At 40.4% G+C, this 27,148-nt stretch overlaps 1 protein-coding gene across 2 annotated transcripts in view; it reads left to right on the top strand.

Moving 5' to 3' along the window:
• LOC129367440 (low-density lipoprotein receptor class A domain-containing protein 4-like) overlaps nt 1-25,508 on the top strand; it is a 215,163-nt gene extending 189,655 nt beyond the window's left edge. For both annotated transcript variants that reach the window (XM_055041849.1, XM_055041850.1), the window contains 3 exons: nt 9,759-9,913; nt 12,857-12,907; nt 16,900-25,508. In XM_055041849.1, coding sequence (XP_054897824.1) covers nt 9,759-9,913; nt 12,857-12,907; nt 16,900-17,502 — 809 coding nt within the window. In that variant the 3' untranslated portion in view covers nt 17,503-25,508. The remainder of the gene's footprint in view (nt 1-9,758; nt 9,914-12,856; nt 12,908-16,899) is intronic.
• The last annotated feature ends 1,640 nt before the right edge of the window (nt 25,509-27,148 follow it).

The following is a 27,148-nucleotide window of genomic DNA, read 5'->3' as shown; positions in this document are numbered from 1 at the left end:
ATCTTATAGTTGAATAACCTAAATAACAGATTAAAAACAATAAAATATATTTGTTACTGAGTTCATATGTCTATTTATTCAACAATCTAGCAAACTTAATTTTTTCGAGTTGGGGTTTTTGACTAAAAAACAGGATTCATTTCAATTATTTAGAGAACCTCCATTGAAAATCTTTGAGTCTCACCACTAATATATGAACATTTAAAAAAATATATATAAAATGACAAAAAAAAAATCTGCAACAACAAGGATGTAAACACTTATTGGGTTGATCGTTCTAGAGTTGGAATGCTTCTGGAAGGAAGGATCTCCTGTAACACTCCTTTGTACACCTAGAATGTGAGTAGCAAACTATGCAGTCAGTCATGCTTTAACTCCACTTTGATGGATCAGAACAGCTTGAGATGATAATGGCTGAATCCTTTGAATATTTTCAACAACCTTCAGGTGGTTTGTCTAAATCCCGTGGCGCCCTGAATCCAGTTCCATTTTTTAGTCACTAATGATAAAATGGATGTGTTGTCATCGAGCAAGAACAAGTCAGAGGCAGTGTGTTCTGTAATCCAGACAGCCTAGAGCTGTGTGTGTGTGTGTGTGTCTGTGTGTGTGTCCTGTGCTGTGTGAGCACGAGAAGAAGGTCTGATAGACGGAGGGGAAAAGAGACGGAGCTGCAGAGCTGTAATTGTTTTTTCTCTTGTTGCCCTAAGTCCCCACAGCCCGTCTGGCACCTCGCTCTCTTCTTCTCCTCCACTCTTTGTCTCTCCGTTCTTCTCACTCATCACAACCATCCTACCTTTTTGTCCTCACTGTCTGCTTCTCTGTCCCTGACTCCAAGCTGGATGTCTAAAGGCCGGAAGACGCACACGTGGACAGCCCTCTTCTTGGGGTTAATCACAACTAAACTAGTTCACTTGTTTCCACAGAGAGCTGGCCGACTGCAGCGGAGCGCTGCCTCGGTGGCGGCTGCAGCACGTCAGTCCGGACTGACCTGGGTTTCGCCGCCGTCTAGACGTCACAGAGCTCAGCTTGTTTTTGTTGCATCATTTCCTTCTTTTTGACCAAGTCTCTCTGTCTCCTCATTACTGAGAACTCTTCCTCCTTCCAGCCTATTCAAGTCTGTCCCTTTCCATCTTTCTCTGTGCCACAGCATACTTGTGTATGTATGTGTGCCAGCCAGGTCGCTGCCATGGCGCCCCAGCAGCTCCGGGCCTTGTTGATCACGGCACAGTGCCCAGGGGTTCCCATGGCAACGGCAGTGGCAGCAGACAGGGTTCCGTGTAGAAGAAGAGAGTGTGTGTGTGTGTGTGTGTGTGTGCGTGCGTGCGTGCGTATGTGTGGGCCCAGTGTGGTGGGCAGCAGGCTGTGAACTCAGCAGGCCTCTATCTGGGCAGCAGGAGAAGGACGAGCGAGTTGGAGCAAACAAAGCGCCCTCTATTCGCTCATCTTCCTTCTCTTTTCGTTCAACACACACATCACTGTGCAGGCTATCACCGAAACACACACACACGCGCACGCACGCACACACACACACACAGACACACACACACGGCGGCTCAACGTGAAAACCTGGGCATTGTAAGGCACAGGGACTCGGGCGGCCCCGCCACCCGTCACATCTGCAAGAGTGCTGCGTTTTATGGCCAAGTGCGCTCTGGACTGCCAGGTGTGGCTGTGAGAATGTAACAGTTTTTTTTTTTTTTTTTTTTTTTCCTTTTTGTTCATGACTGAGATCTGGAGAGCAGCAGGAAACTGTAAACGGCAACAGAGGAAATGAGGCAGCTGCAGGGTTTTGATGAGTGGGTTGTGTTGTATGCAGAAATCCAATCTGAACTCAAGGCAGCAGCTTGGCTTTAGATAAAGTTCTGTGTCATTCCTAAGCTGCTTCCTGTTGTCCTGTGGCCTCTCAAGGCAGCAGCCAGTCAGGATGGGAGTTTTTCCTCTTTTAGATTCTATAAAGTGTTTTTTTTCCAGCCACATGGGTTCCTGACAGCTGAAGCTTAGAGGGACAGCATTTCCTTTTGCTGGTAGGAGGAACGTTCCTAGCCCAAATTAGCAAGCAGCTAGCGTGCTCTTCCTCCTCGCTGTCAGCATAAATTTTCAGTGTGCAAACTAAACCAGACATCCCTGGTTCCCTTACCAAAGCGTCTAAGGTCGGCCCATCTCAGATGTGAAGTTTATTGAGCAATAACAATGTTAGAGGCCCCAGCTGAGTAAGCGCAGTCTCCATAGATGGCCATTAGCCTGATTCTTGTTTCAGGGCCAAACAGAGCAAGTGTGCATGCCCTCATTATTCACAGAAGGAAGTTTTCCCCGGCATTAACTGTCTGGTTACCAGCAGGAAGGAATCTGCACATAACCAGACTGAGGCTGAGCCGGTCCACTTACTTCAAACTGCGACTCACCGCATCATTATCATCATCACTTTCCTGACCTTCTCTTGGTGTTCATGCCTAATAGTCCCATAGACTCGGTTTGATTGGGGACCAAACATGCATCAATTGTTCCATTTTCAGCTGCTGTGGTTCTCTCTCACATTGCCCCATGTCAAACCATCCAAACCTGTTCTCCTCCTCACCTGTGGCGGCGCTGCACCAAGAACCATTGAAGGAAATTACATACAAATCTTTGAAGAAGACACTGAGCGCAACTTCCTTCTTCGTGACATGTAAACAAAAATGGGGTGGGATGAGACCTTAGCGATTGTAGGCTATGAACCATTTCTCCTTTTAATCACGAGAAGCATCTGTTTTATTTTTTTTATTGCATTTACCCACAATGCTGCGCTGCTAACTTCTTGGTTTTGAAGCCTTTTCCCGTCCACTTGACATTCACATGTTCATTCAAACTGTACAAGTGTTGACTTCATCCAAACCCAGACCTGGATTTTTAGGTGGACCAGAGTTTGCTTTTTTGGTTTGCATCAGAGTTTGATTCCACATCCCCAATTCAACTAGGCTTTGTAGCCAAAAGGACCAGAGTTGAATTAAAGTGGTCTAAATGGGGCTGGTGTGAATGCGGCCTAAATCTACCCTCTGACTCCCCCCAATATGTTTACATTTTAATTTATTAAATCTGTTGAGGCATTGAATCTTTTCCTATAAATAGTTTGAGATAATCATGTATACTTTAATAAATTGAGCTTATTTAAAGGACTCATCAATGGCAGGAGGCCTCTGCCATCACAGACTTGCTTTTTGATTCAGTTTCAGTGTCTTCAGACAGAGCTGTGCCCTGATATTGTTACTGATGTTTGCCATGTGTCTGACAGCATATTTTCACCAGCAGGTCAGATGAACTGTCTGACTTCTTGCTGGCCCCCTTTTTAAATCTCTCTTTCTAATACACACACACATACACACACACACACACACACACACACACACACACACACACACACACACACACACACACTGACTCACAGAATGTCTTTGTGTGATGATCCTTCAGCCTCTTATTGCACATTATTTAATTCTATTTTTTTCCTCTTTTTTTAATGTGCTGCCATACTTTGTTGTGAAAAAAGTTACATTGACATTAAAACATTCAGACATTTTAGGCAGGCACAGCAAGGGCTGCTGGGGATTGTATTTCCTGGTTGTTGTTATATTGTTGTTATTAACCATCATTGTTGTTCTAATTTGTAGTTAAAAGTACAAATTATACAGAAAATGTCAAAACTCAATAAGGCAAACAATACATGAGGCTTTACTCACAGTATGAACAGTCACAACTGAAGCATTCTTACATTTTGGAGAAGCGATTGGAAACCTCATGCTTGTGCTCATAACTTATTTCCACATCATATTCAGTATTTAGTAAGTATTTGTCTAGGTTTTCTTAAGGGACTTTAACATTTAGTTTATAAATGTTTTTAAAATAATTCTCATTATTTATTTTTAGTGGTGGGACTTTAATCGAGTTAATTTCAGGGTCTGTAATTAACCTCAATTAATTGCATTTTAATTGCATATCGAGGAAAAAAAGCAACATTTTCAATTTAAAGCTTTTTTTTGCTGTAAATGTATTCACTAAATAGACATATCAGCTCAACAACAAAAGCATTTGTTGTTTTGAATCTGTTACATGGGTTATTCTACCATCAGCTTGGTGCATAGTGCTAAATACTCTAACTGTGGACACAGACGTTATCTTTGGGGACGTCTGCTGCTGCTACATGTTTATCATTCATATGCTACTTTAGGCTGCTTTTAGCACAATTTGAACTCAACAGTAATCTTTCACAGCATTCCATCATATTGTTTTTTGAAGCAAAAATTAACCCCTGGTGGGTCAAGGAAACGTTTATGCCATCCATCAGTTTGTGGATGTTCCTTATCCGTCAGATTTATGACTACTAGAAACACAAAAATACAAAGAACCTGGTCTGAAACCTCAGGTGTTCGTTTGATTTGGTTGTAACCACACCAGAGTTCACTTCAATCGAACAGAAAACTGGGTTTTCGGGCAGACCACAGTTTGCTTTTTTGCTCCGCATCAGGGTTCAGCTATCTATTCACACCTGCTCAAACAAACCAGACTTTGTGGGCAAATGAACTAGACTTCACCTACAGCAGATTAAACAGAACTGATGAGAATACATCCTAAGACTCATGTGGAAGAGTGAGCTAGTCTGTGTCCAGACCCAAATCCAGTTGAGATTTTGTGACAGGACTTGAAAAGTGATTGTTGATGCTCTGTGTCTGTTTTGCAAAGAGAAATGAGTAAAGATGGGTCGGACATGCCCAAAAAGACTCCCAGCTGTCAGTGGAATGAAACGAGGTTCTTCAGTGTCATCTTAATGCAAATGTGATTCACACTTTTTCGCTTCATTTTTGTAAAGCCTTTTTCTTTCCGCTTTCAATGTGGAGAAGTTTCAGAGGAGGTGTTAACAGAGTTTTGCTTCCAGAGGAGTAATCATATGTATGTTACATATGATTCATATGTAATCATATGAACTGCTTCCAGTAAATTTGAGCATTTCTGTGTTAAGATCTTACATAGACATAACTGGAACCCAGTTGGTCTCTGTTTCAGGGGAAACCATCCAAAGGGGAGGCAGGTTTTCAATGCACATGATTCAGCCCGCTTAAAGAAGAAGGAGGCTGCAGGTTGATATTGTTTTGACAAGCGGATTACAGTAGTAATAACAGACTGCTGCTGGTAATGCAGACTGTAAGCACGCACACTTCTCCATGCATGGTGCTCTGCATCTTCTGAACTTCAGCAGCATAGGCCTCATCTCTTTCTTCCTCCTCCTCGTCCTCCTCCTCACATTTCCTTCAGTTCTATCAGCCTCACCCCTCCTCATGGTTTCTTCCCCGCTGACATTCAGAGAGCAAGCTGTTAGTTAAGTTGGGTGACTTATTTTGCTTAAACAGTAACCTGCAGGAGGAAAAAAATTCAGAAGTACTTTGGGCTGTTACAGCGCCAGGAGAGTATGTGATGTTAAGAGTCGGCTCACAGGTTAGCTTGGGTCCTCAGCATGGTGCTGTCTGAGTAAAGCTCTCTCTGTCTCCTTCCTGTGGCTGCCAGGGCAAACTCACCATCCCAGGCTGCTGGTAGCAACAAGCAGTCTGCTAACAAAACATTTTACATTTTCTGTTGTATTTATTTTATATCCTAGTTGCAATGAAAGTATATGGATGGTGTATCATTAAATCTGGTTAATGTAACTTTTATAGAAAATGTTTTTCTACGTCAGAGGGAGTCCTCACACGCCATATCAAACACTGTGCAGTATTTTGGGTTGGCAGCTGGATTTGGATTTTAGCTAACTTCAAGTTGTTTCAGATGAATAATTTACTAAATTGTGGAATGAGCTGTTATTGCTGTTGAGAAATGTGGACATGAAGTTATAATTCCTTTCTTTTCCCCCTTACCCTCTGTGGTTGAGGTGATGGGGGTAAAGTCCCCACACTTCGCTCTACACACACATCCTCGAAGCAGAGATACTGAAACTATCAGAGAGAACTTTGGACTTTACAAGTGCAGAAGGAAGACTTTCTGAAGATGTTTTGTTTCCAGTAAGTTATGAGGAAAACTACAGCAGCAGCAGAACACTTCTGCTTGGAGCTTGCTAGCAGCTACTCTAGCTAATCTTTAACTGCTTAGCTGTGATTGCTAGCATTGCAACAGAGGCTCTGAAAACAATAACATGATGGTCTACGGATCTATTTATAGCAGAAATACAGCAAACCTTTTATAATAACATCCTTATCCAGATATAAAGCGCTCTTTATATCTAATTCAAACCGCTTACAATATCATCTTCTCTAACAGCACAGTGAATGCAGTGTGCGTTGTGTGTTCGGGCTGCAGACTGTAATTTATTCATGCCACATATTTAATACAGAAAACTTTCTAAATATGATAAAATGATGAAAATCTCTGCAAATACTACTGCCACCACCGGTGATTGTAACACTGATAACGTTTTCACACAATACCTATACTAATCACTTTTGGCTTTACATGCATGTTGTTTTTATTTTCAAATTACAATTAGAGCTCCGACTAAGGGTTATTTTTGCTATCAATTAATCTATCATTCTGACAATTAATTGAATAAAGAATTGGCACATTATGCACATTTTTCATTAAAGCCTTTCGTATGCAGTTTTAGTAATACATTGGAACATGCAAGTAAAACTATTTCAACTGAAAATACATAAAGTAATAAATGTAAAAATAAACATTTAATTGCCTAAAGTTAAATTGCAGCATCCCTTTAGTGAATGTATGATTTGTAACAAAGCATCTACAGCTAACAAAATACTTCTAACATCCACATGTGAAAAGCTCAGTTCTTTCTGCTTGACTTAACATCAATACAGGACAGTAGGTCTGATGAACACTGACTAGTGTTTAATAAAAGGAATATTTTCCATGAGTAATTTCTGTATTTACTGCTTAGACAAATACAGAATTTTAGCATTGTGGAATGCTAAAATTTAATTTAGCATTGTAACCAGCGAGACTTGGTGTCATCGAAGGACTTTGAAAACACCTGGCTCTGCTATTGTGAACAGCTTTACATTATTTCTTTGCGAATGGCCTTATGAAGCAATTCTTTTGCTGGAGAAATGATTCATTTGGACGTTAGCAAGCTGTGTTTATGGGGTTTCAACTTGAAGAAACCAGATAATGAAACCTATGAGTTTTCTGAACTTCTGGGTCAAGTCCTGTTCCTCGAGGCGTCGTAGGATCATCTAAAGTTTTATTCAGCACCAATTCGTCATCGAGTTTGCTCTTCCGAGAGTTAGGGAAGCAATATTCCGATCCAGTGTTGCTCAACATTTGCTTCTCCGCTAAAAGACAGATGTGAGGATCTTGTGTTGCTGGTTTCCACATGGTATAACATTCCATGTGGTACCATGGAACTTTTTGTCAGTGGTTGGTTTTTATCTCATTTTTCCTCCTACTTCACCGTGGCTGGTTTTATTCCTGCCAGACTTCCCCCCACGGCTGTTGTTGAAGAATGCAGGCATGTTTTTGGGTCCCATTATGTTTCAACTGAATTGTTACCAGTTTTTCAAACTTCAAACTATGTTGCTAAAGCTTTCCTGGTGGACTGTGGATGATTCACCCATAAAAAGTGGTTTTTGGAGAAAATATGCACCAGAATGAAGCCTTAGGAAGTTAAATTGCTGCATGTGAAATGTGTCATCCACACAGAGAGACAAAGAAAGTCACTTGAAATGCACAGAGTTTCCAGAAGGAAGTCAGAGTGTGAGTCAGAGATCAGACCGCAAGCTAAGATGAGGTCAAAGTGAGGCAAAGGAGAGAAACTGGAAAAAAGAGAAACTCAAGGAGAGGTTGTAGGCAAAAGAAAGATGCAAGACAACTGATGAAGATCGTGGAGTGAGGAAGATGATAGAGGGTTAGGAACCGTTGGACGGAAAGTGGATGAAGGGCAAGTGAGGCAAATCACAAACCAGTGGAAAATAACAAGATGCAAACTTGACTGGTGGGCAGTTCTACCCTGATCTGGAAGGTCATCCCAGATGTGTGTGTTTGCTGTTTGACACAAACACACGCACACACACGCACACACCCACACGCACGCACACACACGCACACACAGTCATTCAACATTCGGACAAAAGAACCACTGTATGGTGGGACAGTCACTACAGATTCAGATCTCTGGGTTGGATCTCTCCCCTGTGAAGTCTTTCTGAGTACGCACACATACACACAAACACAATTTGTATTAGAGCTGAAACAATTAATCGGATACATTGTGATGAATTGATTACTGAACTAATAGTCAACTAATTTAGTAATTAGATGAAAGAAAGTCAAAGCAGTAATTAAGACAAAATGGTACAGAAAATATACATTTTGCATTTGTAATAATAATAATAATACCCTTTGGTTGTAAATCTGTTCCACTCTGAACCCCTCAAGTGGCAGTTTTGTTTCACTTGGTTCATATTCTGTTAAATAAATAAAAATCTCCTACTAAACACCTTTTGCTATTTAATTAATAATTGCTTTATCCAGAAAATAATCAGCAGATCAGCTATACTCTGAATTGATAACAAGTCAAGCAGAAATGTCTTTTCACATGTTGATGTTAGAAATATCTTTTACTCCTAATAATCAAGTGTTCACTTGTGGAATGCTGTTACTGCATTTGAGATGATGAAATGTTTATTTCATTATTTAAATAAATGAATCAAATTACTTGCATTTTGTATTCTATTTTTAATATTGTGTAAAAAAAAGCTTAAGTGGTTAAATTAATTGACGATTTGATTAATCGATATACCATCAGAATAATCAATGGAATATTCAGTTACTAATTTAATCATCAGTCGCAGTCCCTGTTTGTATTTCTACCCATATTAGGTCTTGTATTTATTTTAGAAACTGACGTTATGCTTAACTTATGCTAACCATTCCCTGTATATTCCTAACCCTGGCCTCAAAAATCATTTTGCACCATGCCTATAATCTAACTCTAAAATAGGCAGTTCATTTCACGAAGACTGGGCTTTGGGCACCATGTGGCCCCATGAGGCCCCTCTGTCTCCAGAAGGTTACAGAATATACCAGAAAAGGTCCAAAATAGGTAACATGCATGACTACACACACACATACACACTATTACTGAGTCTTCCCCTGAGTTTGACCTGTGCTACCCCCTGCTGGTAAACGAACGCTACAGCATGTTTCCAGAGTAGGATTCAAAGTAAAAATGGTAGTATATAGTGTGTTGCATATGTGAAATCAAACTATAGACATACAACACTGACTTATTTTTATGGTGAAAAGCTTCTTTTTTTTTAAATGTCTATATCTGTGAATTGAAATTCCCCAAAGTTCAGCTGTTGTTCTGAACCTGACTGGAAGAAGATGATTGTTGCAATAAGATCCAGCCCCATTTTTCTCAACAAGTTGACTCATTTAGCACTAATTTCAAGAAAATTTGTGCACTGTAGAGCTTTCATTTAGCAGCAGTTAAGAGTTGTAGAGATTCTTGTTAAGTGTTTTCTGTACACCCAAAGTGGGAAAAGAACAGGCAAGGGGGCATGCATCAGTTTCCTTGGGAAACAAAAGTTATCAGAATAACTTGATACAAACTGTACCGTCAGAATGTACCATGTGTCCGTATTACCCAAAAAAAAATTTCTCTTAAGCTTGTCCTGTAAATGTCACACTTGGACTGAAAGAACAGTGTTCCATCAGCAACTCAAAGATCATCACCAAATGTTTAGTTCTAATCTCTTCCCTCTCTCTGTGTCTTTGTGCAGCTGAACTGGAGTTTGTTCAGATTGTCATCATCATTGTGGTGATGACAGTGATGGTGGTGGTGATCATCTGCCTGCTCAACCACTACAAGCTCTCCACCTGGTCCTTCATAACACGGCAGAGCCAGGCCCGCAGGCATGACCACGCCCTGCAGCAGGTCAGGACTGCTGCTTCTCGCTCTACAGCTAACCTGCTGGTCTTTACTGACACCATTCAGTTCACATCAGTTAGGTTTATTTCAAAAGCACTGATTCATAACATACATCTTCTCAAGATAACCATCCAGTTAATATACTGTTGTACATAATAGAATATTCTATAGTCTTTTAAATCACATTTTTGAAAAGAATCCATCTGCATCCTCTGCATCTAGTGAAAGTGTAAACAGGAAGCTATCTGAGTCGCTGGTCCCACAGCTTAAACTGAAATGGGTAAAAACAGAGAGAGAACATAAAGTTAGTTACAGCAGTAATGGAAAGTAGTAGGAGAAAATTGCAGAGGAAAATGTGGTCAGTATGCCCTCCAACAACCTAAAGGGCAATGCACATTAGTGACATCGGACACCTGTCAAAAGTCAAACTCCTAATGCCGTTGCTGTATGTCCACCAATCATTTTTCAACCTGTTCTGTGGAGAAACTCAACTGCATTCTGGGACTTTGGAAGTTCTTCTTCTGTGCTTATTTTGTAGTGTTGTTTCTTCTTCTCACAAGATTGGCTATTCTAATGACAAATCGTGGTCATTTAGAAGAAAAGCTTAGTTAATTGCTTAGTTAATATCTGAAAGATTGACATATTTTATGGTTTCATAAATTCTTTTCAGTAATTTATTAGTTTCTTCTGGTAGACTGTAGCACCATCTCACTTAATTAAGACAACTGCATTTGGCTAGAATCCATATAAATAGCCATCTGTTGTGTTTTGGTGCCCTTCAGGGTGTCTCTTCCAATGTGTGTTTAAGGTATAATTTGTGCGTCACACCATTTCCAATGATATTTAGTCTGCCTCAAGGCCAAAAACATGGACCTTGTTCTTTAGGAGAACTGAAGGATCTTCCTCCCATTCTACTTTTAGAAGCTCTGGGAAGCAACAGGAAACCTGCCTGGTGAGAGAAAATGGCTCTGTTGGAAGAATGATGTTTTATTATTAATGGGTTTATATTCATGTAGAGTTTTACATTCTATTCCAGAATTAATTATCACTCTTTGTTTTGGATAAGGTGGACTTTCTGATATTAAAAAATATATATAATTTAAGCCTTAAAGAAGCAAATGCATTGACTAGTTTTTGTACATCATTTTTGAATAGAAAATTAAAAATTTTGGCAGTATTGTGAAGGTGAAGGAAGAAAATCCTAAAAACTTGATTTAAATAACAAGAACCAGTCAAGATGACACCAAAGTCATTAAGATTATGGACGACAACTCCATGCCAACCAGAGAGAGCAAAGAAAAAAAATCCCTGTTTTGTCACAATTCAAAAGCAAAAAAAAAAAAAAAAAGTAATCCAATTTTTGATATCAAAACCAATTTGGGAGGTTGGGAGGTTTGGGAGAATGAGCTTAAGTGAAAGTGTAACAGCATTCACTTGAGGTCGTATTTATTTCATTCCAATGCTGAATTTGTAAAGTGATTCCTCATTCTGAGGACTATATCCCCATAGCTGCTGTAGATTTGGCAGAGCAGAGTTTAATCAGAGTTTAGTCTGTCTAGTTAATGCTGCCGTCGTTTTGATCCGAACTGATGGTGAGTGAGGCCCTTTTGTCTGACTGTCTGCTCATCTGTTCTCACTGAGTGTTCCCATGCAGTCATTGTGTTAGTACATTTCTGTATTTGTGAAACAGGACAAACATAGCCTTAGCAGTATGTTCCCAGTAAAGTACAGTGCAGCTAAATGAATCTTTTTATCCCACTTAAAGCTTTTGTCCCAGTTTTACACTGGTAGCAGCTTTGCTTCAGTCTGTTAAGTGAATTTGCTGAATTGATTTCCGTGGATCTGGTCTGTATATTGTTTTTTAACAACACAGCTGTGAAATATTTGCAGCCAAATGTTCTCCAGTTCAAACTGGCTCATTTGGATGAACTGGGCTACAGGATCTCGATACTTTTGGGTTCTGATGTAGAGATGCTAGCTCTGTCTCAAACCTCCAGAGCATTTTCAAAGTGGAAATGTGTAAAGAAAAAAATTAAACCAGAAGTATACATATACCTTTTCTTCTGTCTGAAATTAAACCAGATTAAATTTCTCATATTTAAAGTTTGTCAGAATTACCTAAATAATTTTATTTTGAGATCTACTAATTAATGTCTTTAACATCAGAAGTTAACTGATGATTATGATCTCCTTAAGCAGTGGAGGAAAGCCAGGATGATGATGTGATGGCTTTGGGATCCTGTGACATTACTGGATAAATCTTTCGCAAATAGAAATAATTTAGTTAATGACATGAGACAAGAGCACTTTGGTCTGATTTACAGTGAGAAAAGAGGTGTGTCTTTCTCATTCTAAACTTCTGGTTTCAACTGTAAGTCAAATACAGGCACTTTCACAAACAGTGCGAAACAAGCTCCAGTACAAAACATGCTGGAAACTAACCAAGTACTCCAAACCAGCATCTAGAAATGTTTCTCTTAATTCTACACCTGAGCTAATTCTGTGTTAGCTTCTTGTCTTTTCCATGTAGTTTGCCTGTTAACAATGCTGACCAATCACATTAGTTGTACTTCAGAGACAGTTACAAAGCAAAAACACCACAAATAAAAGCTCCTATAAAGCAATCAAAAAAACCTGTTTGGCACGTCTCGTGTAATTTCTGGTTATGTAGTTTCGTAGCATTTTGTAGTGCTATGGAAACTTGCACTTGAAAATATAATGTTTACCCACCCAGGACTGATATGAACATAAAAAACATAGGCAGAAGTTTATGTTATAGAGCACACTTACAAGACAAGTTGACCAAAGTGCTGAATAAGTCATAAATTATCAGTAGCATACAATTTGCATAGTATTTGCTCAGAAAATCTAACAGCTGTCAACAGCTAAACATTCAAGCTCCTAATGTGTGAGCCAGCAGCTTGACCTGAATTGTTTTCCTGTCTTTAGGATGGCTGTCTGTGGCCTTCAGACAGCGGATCCCGACAAGGTGCCTCAGAGGTAAGACCACCACTCTGGTCCTCATGTTAGACACAGTGCTGATCCTGCACATCATGAGCATGACATTCAAAAATAGAATATTTTATAAAATATGTATTTCAAAAACAAGAAGTTGTCCTGAAATAATTTCAACATGTTTCTTGTATTAACGTTTTGAGGAAAACTCATTTCAACTCTGTAATTGCCAGGTTAGCTTTGGGAATGCATGGAAGGTCAAATAATTGCAATGTCTATTATTATTATTTTTTCAATCTTGCAAGAATGTCGTAATAAAAAAAATTGTAATACATGTATATATGTAGATCTTTTTTTCTTTTTCCAAAATCAAAAGCACAACATACAAAATAAGGAGAAAAAAAGACAAACAAACAGATTCTTGGACGATCAAGAATCTTCATTGTTCCATATGGATTATGTTCCCTGTTGATACACAATTATGTATCAATTATTGACATGATTGCCCCAGATACATACCACATGCACACTCCCTCTCGCCTGTGGGGGTGCTGCACCACGAACCACTACAGAAAACAAACATCTGAAGAAGACATTGAGAGCAGCTTCATTCTTCACAAAGGGTAAATGAAAATGGAGTGGTGTCAGATTTCTCTTGTCTTTGGCAAAAGGCCAAAAGACATTTCTCCCTCTATTTTGGTGATCCTCAAAGTTATGTTTTGGTACTAATATTAATGACAACTGAGTTTCGGTCTCAGTTCATCCAGTCAGGATCGTTCAGATAAGCATTTGGATTGACCAAAAGACAGATTTTATCTCCCATGCCTCGTTGGTTGTGCTTTAGAATAAAACAGCTGTGAAACAGCCAAACACTAACAGGTCTGATCAAATGATTCCTATTAAATGCTTTCATCTCTCTACCTGGAAATCTGTCTGCAACTTCAAGGTAGACACATGCAGCAGATGAATGAAGAAATGTGCTCTAGATGTACTCCAATGGAACCTATAAATACCATGCATTACTACAAGGTTGATTGTTTTTATTTATGCCTTGAACTTAGTCGCTTCAAAGCACATTCAACGATTTGCACAGAAGTGCTGATGTTCACCCTCAGCATTCTCAGAGCTTTAACTCTGTTTAATTCTGGAACTGTGTCAGCCACCACACCTAAGAGTAATGTCTCTCAGCTGATTAACGGCATATGAATGGCTCGGTATGAATGATGTGCCCATCAATAACTATTCCTGCAGTACGTTTTTTAAAGAGCTATAGTGACAATTACATGCAAGATGACTGGAACTGAAAGTAGAAAACAAACTGAAAATGTTTGAGGCTCAACATATGCCCACCAGCTTCCCTGTGTCAGTTAACTTATCCTCATCATCAAAGTGGGGAAAAAAGTAATCCAATAGGTTCCGACACCATATATCTTCAGCCTCACAACATAATTTATCATATTCATCATATTGATCTCCTTACACTTCCACATCACCCTGCCTGTCTGTCCTCAGCCAATCAGAAGTAATTACAATGTCTTTTTTCCCCCCATATTTTATTTACGTTTTTTATTTTGCTTTTTCAAGATGATCAATATCTTTATATAATCAATATTTGAAAAAAAATTATTTAAAGACTAATTTCCATGAAAATTTATGCAAACTGACCCATTCATATTTTCCCAAATTTCTGCATTTCCTTTTGCAGCAACTCTGCAATATCAGACATGTTCACAAAGCAGCCAATCGAGGAGTTATTGGCTGAAACCCCAGGAACGAATTAAGGAAGACTGTAGATGTTGGCTTCTGCTGTAAGATTAAGATGATTTCCAGTGTACCTATTAAAACATCCTCAGGAATATTTTGGGTGTGAACTATTAAAACATGTAATTATGAGCATTTTTAGTGGGATGTTCAAGTATTAATGGATGTTAGCCTTTTTGCAGGTGGCTGTGGTCCCCAGCACCCACAAATACCAGGTGGCCAATGTAGTATACTTAAAAGCAAATCTGAAACCGATCCAGTGGGTCTGTTATATAATCAGAATGCTTTTGTTCAGCAAATCTTCTCAGTGTCGGCTCTCAGCTCTTTATTTTGTTTCCTTGCCGACTTCTTTCTTGGCACACGGCCTTCTGTAAATGCTCAACGCTCACAGGAATACAGTTGAGGTACAAGGAGCCTGACATTTGCATTCTGGCTGCTTGTAAATATTTGATCGTCCAGGAATGGAGCTCATATGCCGCACTGTGCAAGCATGGCACCGTACATCAGACATGATCAAAGCTGGCATGTCCTCAAAGAATCATGGGCACAAATATGTAAACTAATGCCAGCATACTTGCCATGAATGGCAGCGAGCTTAGCTTAATGATTGTTTTCTTGATGAAAGCGTTTGAGTCCGGGTGAGAAGAGAGAGTTGGAGAGGTAAAAAGAGAAACATGTGACGCATAGTGTCATTGGAGCTATGAGTTAAAATGGTCCTAATGTGCTTCCACATACACACCAGATCTAAAGTTGCAGTTCTTCCTCTGTGAGAACCTTAGAGGTAAAACACAAGAAAAGTGAATGGGAAGTGACAGGAAGTGGGGTTTGAGAGAAACCAGCGAAGAGGAAGAGAGTGACAGTAGGTGGAAACAGTGTTGGTGCTGAAGCAGCTGGAGAGGAAAAGGCCATGCAGAGACAAACACAGAGGGAGACACAGCCAGTGAGTGTGGGTGGCTGATAGATGCAGGGATGCTGTCTGAATCTGTGTGTGTTTGTGTGTGGCAGTTTGGGCTGAGGGGGGGAGGGGCCCAGTGGATTCTGGTGCGTCATTAATCAGCAACACCTCCCCTGACACTGTCTAGACAGCCGTCTGAGAGCTGCCCTGCTCCACTGCGCTCTGCTCCCTCCATCAGCTCTACACCTTTCTCCCCCCTCTGTCTTTCTATCTTTCCGTCTCCACTTTCTCTCTTCTGTTTTTTTCCTATCTCGCCCTGCTCTCTTTCTCTCCATGGCTCTTTTTATTCCCTTCTCCTTTCTCTCCATCCTTATCTCAGCGGCCTTTCTTTTAAAAATCCTTTCAGATTGACTCTTTCTGTGCTTCAGCCAGTCTCTCCATTTCAGCTGCCCAGATTCTCTCTTCCCTTCTCTCCCTTCTCTCCCCCAGCTTCTGTTTCCAAGCCTGTTGTTCTCTTCACTCAGACTGCTTTGTCAGTGGGGGTTGATGATTAGAGACACAGTCCCTAATTGAAATAAGTTCCCTCTGATAATAAGTTGCTGCAGCAGCAGGGAGTGGGGCTGGATAGAAATGTTAGATATGAACACATGGATCATGACGTTCCAATTTGAGGAATCAATTGAAGTGAAGAACAAAAGCTGGCAGATGAACTAATGTGCTGATGATTGTCCTGTTTGAGTGAGGGATCTCCTTTCTCTCCTGTAATCAAGCTGAAACATCTGTAACCACTAAATGGTAGTTCACTGGTCAGCGTGGAGGTACATATCGATGATCCACCATCATTTGCATCAAAGCCATTGATCCTGCATGTGTATTTAAGCAGTTAACGAAAATAAGAAAGAAAAAAAAAAGATCTTGAGAGGCTGAGCTGTAAAATAGCACCATTATCACAGCCAGTAATATATTTGCCAATGTTTGTTGTTTTTGTTGCTAAAAGTGTTTTAGGACTTTAAAGAAGTTCTTTAATTTCCAAAGCACTAAATTATTCTTTTTAAATAAAACCATGTTGAGACAAACCTAAAGGATTTATTGCCTGGGATGTTATTCTCACGATGACTAGAGTTCTCATTTTCTGGACTTAGTTTGCAATGAATCCAATGAATCACAGATCTTCATTGGAGGCTGGGAACTTTGGCATGTGATGTCACATTGCAAACAAAAGTTCCATTGGCCGTTTATAGATCCTTGTTTTAGAGGTTCTGAATGAGTAAAACTCAGACATTTGAGAACATTTCTTTGTATGTTTTTTTTTTTGTTATGTTATCAGTTTTCCTCCTCCTCTTAATGCTAAGTTTTCCCTGTGTGTTTCTCTCTGATCCAGGTATTATACGCTCCTCAGGCCAGGGATCGCTTCACCGCTCCCTCCTTCATGCAGCGCGATCGCTTCAGCCGCTTCCAGCCCACCTACCCCTACATGCAGCACCAGATCGATTTGCCGCCCACCATATCGTTGTCAGACGGCGAGGAGCCCCCACCATACCAGGGGCCCTGCACGCTGCAGCTCCGCGACCCTGAGCAGCAGATGGAGCTGAACCGGGAGTCAGTGAGAGCGCCGCCCAATCGGACCATCTACGACAGTGACTTGATCGACATAGGGAACAGCGGCAGCCTGGTGGGGGCTGGAGGAGGTGGGGGAGGTCTGGGAGGAGGGGGCCCCAGGCCGCCCAGCAGTAACTCTGGCATCAGCGTGGCCAACTCCTGCAGCCACGGGCGCATGGAGGGGCCCCCTCCAGCGTACAGTGAGGTGATGGGCCATTTCCCAGGCTCCACGTTCTTTTTACACCAGCACAGCAATAACCAGAGAATAGGGAGACCAGGGGATCCAGGGGGACTGGGGAGCAGGACGATCCAGCAGCAGGGCCAATCAGAAAGCACAATAGTACCTGCCAAGGCCAAGGATGGCCAACCAGAGGACCTGGTGTGAGGAAAGGGGGAGTGGGGCACTCGGGGGGCCAAGCACCCCGGACTCAGCACCGTCTCCTATGTTTACGGCTGACATGGAAGTATCGGCCTCTGTATCACTCTGTCGCTCTCATGTCCTCTCTCCACACTTCCACGCACAAACAAATCTCGACCCGAACTACAGCAAAACAAAGAAGGAGAAACCCAGAGTTTATTTCATTTCACTTTCTATCCAGCCGGCACCGCTGGGGAATTTTTATTTCCTCCTTCTCTTGGAGAAAGAGAGAAAAACTCTAGCTAGCACAGCCTTTGAGTTTTTTTCAGTTGGTGAAAGCTCTACGATGGGGACGGGGGAGAAAGTTCCTGTTTTCTTTTGTCTTTTCGATTTGCTTTTCGGACCGGGATCTGTGCACAACGCGAGAACTGAGAACCCAGGACATGCGGAGAACACAACAAAAAACAAAACAAAAGACTCACAAACCCAAATCTTAGTGCCAAGGTTCACGAGGAAGCAAAGCAAAGAGGGCAAACATCTTCTAACATTCACAACACAACAAAAAGAAAAGTTCCCTAAAAGTTGCACTATCTCTTTTGTCGTAAGAGAGGAGGGACATGATGTCATCTGATGCTGATGTTTGTGTTTTCATTTTATTTTTGTTGCAGGGTTACTCTTTGCTTCTTTTTTTTAAATCAAGGGTTTCTTTTTATGGATGGACTGAACGACTGACTGAAGTCTTGCTCCAAAGTTCTCAAAAAACAAACAAACAAAAAACAACCCTGAAAAAAACTAAAAAAAATTTAACAAAAACTAACAAGTATAAGCTTATCTCCATCCTTTTTCGAAAAGCGCAAGAAATCCTTGAACCCAGTCTAAAATATCTGTTCACACAACAGGCACACTGAAACTTAGTAAGAGAATAACCATGTACTGCTTTACGTCTGCTTCTTAATCGGGGAGAAAAATCTATCTTGTGACCAAGCAGTGATGCTTCTTAAAATCTTGACTAAAAAGATTTTCGTCATTTCAAATCTTGAACTGACTAACGATTTAAATCAAGTTCAAAGACGCAGTATTATGTATAAACGACTCATATGAGCTTTACGTCATCTTGTAAAGTTATTCCCTCATCGTTCTTTCATGCATGTTTAAGAAATGTTTTAATCTCCATGGCAAACATTAAGCTAGGCAACTATCCAGGGTGGACCTAGCTCTGCCTTCGAGGACAAAGCTCTTTCCAGTTTCAGAGGTTCTGCTTCACAGAGCAGCCGACTCCCCAACTCGGCTCCTTCAGACTAGCCAGTAGCAGTTAGCAAGCATCTGGCGGAACTGCATATCTGCTGAGCTCATTATTGGTAAAAACTTTGTTAAAGGATTAATAGATGAGCCATGTTGTGATGACTTCCTGATGGTGAAGTTTCAGAAAGGGCAGGAGTTTTTAAAGAGATATAGGCCCTATTTTAAGGTGTTAAGTTAAAAAGTTAAAAAAAAAATTAAGTCACATGTACTGCTGTTCTTATGTACAGCAGTTCTATAAGAACTGTAGGTAACAGAGTTACTGGATTGTGCTATAAAATGGCACTCTGTCCCTGAAAATTACATAATACCGCCCCTTTGAAACTGTGTTTTAAACACTTCAACGCGTGTTAGGTTTTATTTGCCGTCTTGGTCAAAGGAGGTTCTTCTCTCCAAACTGTCCTGTTCTGTTCTCTGAGCACCTGACCCTTTTCTTTGTCGACCCGCACAGTGCATTCTGCCACACGGATCTCAGAAACCCTCCCGCAGTTCTGCAAACCAATACAAGGCTCAACCCTCCGTCTTCACATGAGCGACGACCCACACACACACACATACACACACACACACACACACACATCTAAAAGATCAAGTAAAGATCGCTTAAATAAGGATTCCACAAAAAAAACTGACTGTGGTTGACGTCAAAGGGCTACCAGAGGGTCCTTTTTGATAACTAGAAAATCTAGCCTTTTTTTCACCTCATTGTTGCCTTCAATCTCTGCTGTTGCGCTTGCTCTATCTCACTTCAGCACATTTCAGTGCACCTTCTTCTCCCTCCACTCCCGCCCTGCAAAGATAAACTGCTCATCGCCCATCCTGCCATTTGTGTGCAAAGATGATGCAGAGTCAGCCAAGCCCTTTAAAGCTGAGACTGGAGTGGAGTCGTCGTTTGGCAGCATGCTGATGCAGTCTCCTCCTTGCAGTACGAGTGTGTCCATGTGTTTGTTGCTCAGACCCTAGGCAACACTGAAAAGCACTTAAAGCTCCTGCATAGGTATTGTATGTGTGCGTCCTTCTGAGTGATTTCTGATCTGCCTGCTTGGAGTTTTTAACACTTAAATACATGTTTTTTTGTTGTTGTTTGTTTTTTCTTGTATGAGTTCAGCAAAGCATTTCTTAAAAACCCAGGAATGGACAATGGTCAGTAGCCAAAGAGACGAAACAGGTTCTAGCAACTTTCACAAAATAAGCTTCAGATTCAGTTTCAAGCTCCAGCAAAGTGTCAACAAATCTGACAAATGTAGTTTCTGACCACTCGCATCTGGGGGAATAAATTCATATTTGCAGCGACAGAGAAGTGATGACTCACGGGATCAAATATCAGTTCTCAGATCTCGTCATATTTATCTAATTTGCTCAATTTTTCACACAAGCTGCGTTTCCATTGACCGTAAAAAATGTGCAAATTGAAATTACGTAAATAAATTATCTTAATGGAAACTCGCTAATTCTGATCAAACGTTTTTTGATCAAACGTTTTAGCGTTAGGAAGAGGTGGTTTTCAGCCCTATCAGATTAGATGTATTTTGCAGAACTCTAAAAGAAACAGATTATTCCCATCACACAAGCCAAGTGATCAACAACCTGATATTACTACTGGCAGAAATGACAAATAAGATGACAGGAAGTGGTAGGAGGATGATGTTTTTGTTTTTTTTTCAGACGATGGCTCCACCAGAGCTCTCACAGCATCACACAGTTCTTAAAGAGTTGTGTGTCATTCCACTGTGTTTCATCTTCAGTAAACACAACAATTACATAGTTGCATGTATAAGTGGTTTGCCGCTCCAACGCCTGACTAAGTCACTAGCGTCTGCTATGATTGGCTGAATTATGAACATGTTTTATGTTTACAACCCTCGTTGCCATGGCTTATCACATGTGATTCTAATTTCCTATGTAATGGAAATGACAGAATATCAAAATTTAGGGGTTTTTTATATTGATGGAATATAGACAAAGATTTGCTCATGTTTGTAATGGAAACACAGCTATTCTTGCTTCTTTTGGCATGCATGTTTCTATCTAAGGAACATTGTGGAACATCTGCACATTTTTGGTATCACTTTTGATACATCTATGTAAACTAATGTATGCAGATTGGGCTATATGGTGGACATTACAATCTTTCTTCTTTTCTGGCAGATCAGGCTGCTTTTATCTTGACATTGTATTTTATTGTTTTCTATTCCTAAGTGATTCATGCTTCTGGCGAACTTAAAAGTTGCTTTCATTCAACCAAGAAGTTTGATCTGAATGGAAACAGGAATGCCAAACCGTAGACCTTACAGTTCGCTCACCATTCAGAAGATCGCAACACAGTTATCAACTTACTATGAAGTAACACGACACACAACCGTATAGCCCTTCCCCCTTCACTAGTATCTAAGAGACCAAAATGTTTTAGATAAAAAACTGAGTTTAAATGTCTCAGACAAAAAGATTAAACAGAACACAGTTTAATCTGCTCTGAATGAAGGAACTGTTAATGGATCTCTGCACGTTTCTACCTACCAATTTTGAACTTAATTCTGTCTTGGTGGTCTTTGACTGTTCCCTGTTGGTGAAGCACTTCAAAACAGTGTCACTGCAATATTAGATGCACCGGAAGGCCATGAACCTGAGGAGCATTATTACCCTTATGATAGTGATGGTCATAATGTATCTACTTCCACAACTGAAAAACAAGGCAGGGAAACGTAGTAAGATGAAAGTTTTCAAAATGTTTGACAGTGGTTCTCTCTGGATCCAGACTTTGGACAAATTTTTATTTTTTTTTTTTTACCAACTGGAATTTTTTTGCAGTCTTTAGTCATCTAAAGATCTCTTCTCAGGAGATTTGTTGGATCCCGGAGAATATTAAGTATAAAGCGGCTGAATTAATTTCGACACATTGATTTGTGTTGGGTAGAGACGGAGCAGACACATTTCCAGGTGCAGTAACACCTTAACTTCCCTGGAGCCTCTTCACAGTTTAGTGCGACTTGAGCAATAGAGATGCAGTGAGAGTGATTTAGAAATATCAAACTAAAACAGAAAATGTGTCTGGAAGTCCACATGTTCATTGTGTTTTTTTAACCCTCCCGTGGTCTTAGCGTGACGCTCAGGAGGAGCGCGACAGATGACACGGTCGGACAGCGGAGAAGCTGTCAGACCAAAACCACACATGGAAAAAAGCTTGTAAAAGTGCGAAAAGCCTGTGGGCTTGAAACGGCCCTATCTCTTCAGACAGTGGGAGGGTTAAGCTAAAGCTAGATTTTCAGTTCCAACATCACAAAGAGGGACGTTTAGCTCACTTTGGGCTGAAGCGCCTGAATCGCTTCTAATTCCGTGTGTTTGAATGTATGTATGCAGATATCCGGCTTGTGTCTTTCTGCTTGTGTGTGTGTGCGTGTGTATGCTACTACATCGCTGCTGCTATTGCTGTTGCTGCTACCACTGTCTTTGCTACTGCTGCTTCTCACATCCCTCCCTCAGCCAGCCTTTCTCTGTCTTGTCCATCCTGTCCTCCTCCACTCATCCTAAGCTTAGGAGAGAAAGCTGCAGTGAAGCCAACAGGAACCTGGGACTCCTGGTACTTTTGGTCTTTAGCTGCAGGGAGCTGCTTCACACTCAGATCTCTTCTATGGTTTTTTTCTTTTCTTTCCCTTCCTACCCTTTGTTTTTTGGGGTTTTTTCTCTTTTTTTTAAGCTTGTTTGTACTGCGCAGTCATAAGCTTGTAAATGGAGGATAAATAAGATAAATTTTATGTTTTCTACAAGGAGGTTTGCATGTTATTAATATATGAGTAAATACGGTGCCTAATGTTCATGTTTGAGCAGACCACGCCTCTGTCACACTGCTTCTCGGAATCCAGGCAGGCGCCGTCTCCGGTCTGGCGGAGCACAGCTGAAGTGTTCAAGGTCCTTCCAGAATCATCCATTTCTGGGCAATCAAAAGCTTTCTGAACTGAATCTGATCCCAAATTTCATCCATTAGGATCATCCCCGCCCCCCCTTGTTCTCACCGAAGGTATTCCGAGCAGCACTGTAACGGGACTGTGGAGCAGACATAGGAACCCACTTGCACTCAAAAAGCTCCCACCTTCGTTGTGCCTCACTTCCAACGGTGCTTTTTTCAGTAGTCTGTCTTTCTTTATGTTTGTTTGTAAGGTGCTGTATATAACTTGAATATATTATGCACATATCCTACCCAGTGGGTAGAAACCATGAAAAATATGTTGTGAATAATGTAATATACTGTATAGACAATATAAAAATTTTAAGAGGGCAACATCAAATTTGTAAATGCCTACAGTTAAAAATGTGCTTTGTCTGTTTTTTTTTCATAAGAAAACGTGTTTTTCAAAGTATGCTCAGAAAATATGGTTGCAACACACATTTACAACTTCTGATATTTTCTTATTAATAATAGTGTGTTATGATATGGCTGAGCTTCAGTAGCTTGTCGATGGGTTTCCTCTGTCGCAGCGCCAGCCGTCACTCAGAACCCGGAAAAAAGGTGCCGGGTTCATCCCGACCGACGATCAGATGGAATAAAAATGATCTATTTAGTATCACAGATGACTGACTCTATTGGACATTAAAATGTCCAATAGAACAGAACCTCTACTGCTGAGGCAGTAGAGGTTCTGTACAAATGTTTGAACCAAACCCAGATTTACTTGCAGCAGCTCAGAAACCTGAACAAATGCAACCTTTGCATTTCAGTGCATTTATTCAGTGGGAAAAATGCAAGTAAACCAATAGTTCATTTTTTTTAATCAACTTTTTTAAAGTTGATTTAAAAAAGTTAAATTTTTTTAATCAATCAATTGATTAAAAAAAATCAACTGATTGATACTCTAATCTGTTGATTAGAGTATCAAAGAATTTCTAATTAGTAATCCATAATATTCTGTAACTCTGGGGAACAAATGAGAAGTAACAGATTCTGTTGCTGCAGCAGCATGGCTGGAGGAGTCATATAGGAGAAAAAGGTTGGATGTAGGAAAAGACCTTCTGTTAGGTTTGGCAGAGGATCTGTGATGCTGTGGGCTTGTTTTTCCTCCTGAAGTCTGAGAAACCTCATTAACGTGAAAAAACATATATTTTTTTAATATACAAAAAAATCCTTTTTTAGATTAAAAATTTGTTGAACTATTATTTTAAAATACGTCCTCAGGCCTAAAAGGGATGGGTGGGACATTTAAGACGTTTTTTTAAAAGACCATTATGAATGAGCTATATCTGAACGTTGTCCAGTCAACTGGTGGTAAATTTATACTGACCCCAAAAAGCTTCCTTGGTAGCAAGGAAGGGTCACAGCATAGAGCATAGAGTCACAGAACACAATCAAGATGTCAGTGTGTGACTCAAGAACTAAAATACACAGAACTTACAATTAAATAGTCCTGCCAAGACCTGTGATTAACATATTTTAGGTCAACTTACTTTTAAAAAGCTAATATAAGGCATTTTAAGGCTTTCATTTTTAGATACACAAATTCAAGACTTTTTAAGGATGCACTGGCACTGTGTGGTGGAAAAACACAAAATATTTACAGAAGAACCCCCAGCAGGCTGAGGCAGTAGAGGTTCTGTAAAAACAAATAAAAAATAGGAAATTCCCCACTAAATAAATGTTCTCGAGTTCATCATTTTCAGTGCTGCAGATAAAGCTGGATGTGTTTGAGGTTTTGATCTGGTATTTGTATTTTTTGACATCCTTGCCAGACGTGCCAACGAATGAGCCAGGCTCATCAGCCTCTGTGACGGCAGCCGTCAGGAACATGGCAGTCTGACTGGAGCTTTACTTCCTGTCAGCAGGGAGACGACAAGGCGAAGCTCTAGAGGAACTTGGCTTCACGAGGTTGCACCAGCAGCAGGAAACAAGCTCCGGGTTAAAAACTATCGGTTACTTCTACTCTATTATTTAGCCGCTTATTTTCTACATAACAGCAGTATATCTGGCACAATGTATAACAGGCGTCATGTTTAACCTGCAGCCATTCTAATATGTACTAAAAAGAACTCCACTGTACAATAACTGCAGAGCATGTTCATTCTTATCTATAGACGATGTACATAGCTACGCGCCATTTCTTTTTTTTTCTTCTTCTTCTTCACAGCACCAAATAAGTGGCACTTGTGTTGTTTTGATTTGGGGATAAAGTTGCCTCTGCTCTCCTCATGTTTGGATGTTTTGTTTCCGGGAAGAGAAAAGACTGACTTCCTCTTCCCTCCTCTCTGCAGTCTGGACTCCAGCAGCTGTTCGTATCGTTCCACCTCCAGTAATAACGTCTCAACAGTTTGTCCTGACATTTACCATAGGACTGCTTCCATTATGGGTTTTGTAACATCAGTTTGCTTTATTTACAAAAATGAATCCTTCTTGTACCCCTCCCTCCCCCTCTGTGCTGAAATCTATATATATATACATATATATATAGAGAATGATATATATTTATATGGTCATGTTTAGTAACCATATATCTATATATATAAATATATATATATCTATGTATGTAACACAGAGGTAAAATTGTTGTGTATTATTGCCTCTTTTTATTTAAGCAATTGTGATGTAATAGGTTTTAGGCCTAAGGTCTGTTATTGCAATACTTTTACAGAAAAGCAGAAAAAAAAGAAGTGAAAAAATGTCGCTCTAAGTGCTGTTGTAGTCAAAGATTTTATGCTTGTACTTATGCTGTAGTCAGACTGCAGCGTAACAAATAAAACTTTAAAAGTGATCCTCCTGCTGGGCCTCCTGTCTGTTCACAGAAAGAGGAGCAGAGCTTTCAGAACATGGCTGCTGCTTCCCGCTCTGCTCTGCAGCTTTAGGGCCAGGACCTGATGCTTCATTCATTTGTCGGAAACTAAACGAAGCATCAGGAGTTGGCTTGCGGGGCAGCGGTTCCCGACGGGCTTCAACGATGGCTTTCAAAATTTGCTCTCCAACGTAAATGTTGTGGTTGGGTATCTATGCATTGCAAAGTCCTGAAGTGAACTTTATTTTCCCCAAAAGACAATTTGCTGTTCAGACAACACCGAAGACATGCTAAGAAAAAACTCATACAAAATACACGGCTGTGTGTTTATTTTATGGACTAATAATTGCAGAATTTCAACCAGATGAAACGGCAGTTTTTGAGTCTATTACACTTAATGATTCATTAATTACTAAATTAACTGGGTGGGCATTTATCACGTTAAAACATTTTTAAACATTAATTGACATTTATAATGTTAATGGCAATTCAAAATTCTAATGAGAAAAATGATTTTAAAAATGTTATAAATTTAGTGAAATGATTAAAATTTACTAAAATGTTCTTTATAATTTAGAACTGTCATTATAACATTATAAATTCTGGTTTAAAGCTGATCTATTACAAAATAAAAATGTTTTCTATATCAGTGTTTGTCCAGTTGCCTACAAAGAGGCAAGAAACGGTTTTTATCGTCACTTTCATTTTTATCGGAATAGTCCGATAAAGTATCGTGATAAAACTTTAAGTCCATGTCGCCGAAGCCTAGTCAATGATTGATTTCAATAAACCATTAATCCGATCCAACTCTTCAACCTTCCAGAGCGTTTCTCTTCTAAATCTGCTGATTCCTCTGCTTCTGGCCCAGTGCTCAGATCCGAAGGGAAGCATCGCTCCTCATCTTTCTCTCCGTTTTGTTTTCTAGAGAGTCATCAGCAGCAATCTCTCTGAACAGGCAGGAAATGACTCACTCAGCCATGTAAAGAAAGCTTATGCATAAAACATGCCTTTCTGTATATTTAAGCCAGAATGCCTTATTTATAGACAGGCTCCATCTGGCGACTTGTCGTAACATCCTCAGGAGTGAAACAAACCTCGTGTTCAAAACCCTTCAACTCACTCACAACGTCTTGTCCTCTGCGTGAACCTGGAGCTGCCAAACGCTGCTGGGAACGAGATCCCCTTTTAACTCATTTTCAGACTGCACACACACACACACACACACACACACACACACACACACACACACACACACACACACACACACACACACACACACACACCTCACATCAGGGACACATCTGAAGGTTGCAGGACTCAAGTGACTTCTCTTCACAGGACCCAATGGTGTCTAATTCTGGTGGTCATCAGGCGAGAAGCAGGGTACACCCTGGACAGGTCACCAGTCCATCACAGGGCAACACAGACATGCAAACACACACACACACCTGAACTTGGAGTAACCAGTTAACCACACTATGGTGAGTGGGGGACGTTTGCCTCAAAGCAGAAGCTTAAAAACCTCCATTCTGCAGCTCTGAGGAGGAGCTTCGTCCTCGAAGGCGGGGCTAGGTCAAACCAGGCATTTTGTTGCCATGGAGAGTAAAATGACTTCACAAAAC

The sequence above is a fragment of the Poeciliopsis prolifica genome, unplaced genomic scaffold (assembly GCF_027474105.1).
Source record: "Poeciliopsis prolifica strain line A6 unplaced genomic scaffold, Auburn_PproV2 SCAFFOLD017, whole genome shotgun sequence".
Lineage (NCBI taxonomy): Eukaryota > Metazoa > Chordata > Actinopteri > Cyprinodontiformes > Poeciliidae > Poeciliopsis > Poeciliopsis prolifica.
The sequence above is the reverse complement of the archived record's forward strand: the minus strand, read 5'-3'. Positions and strand labels throughout refer to the sequence as shown.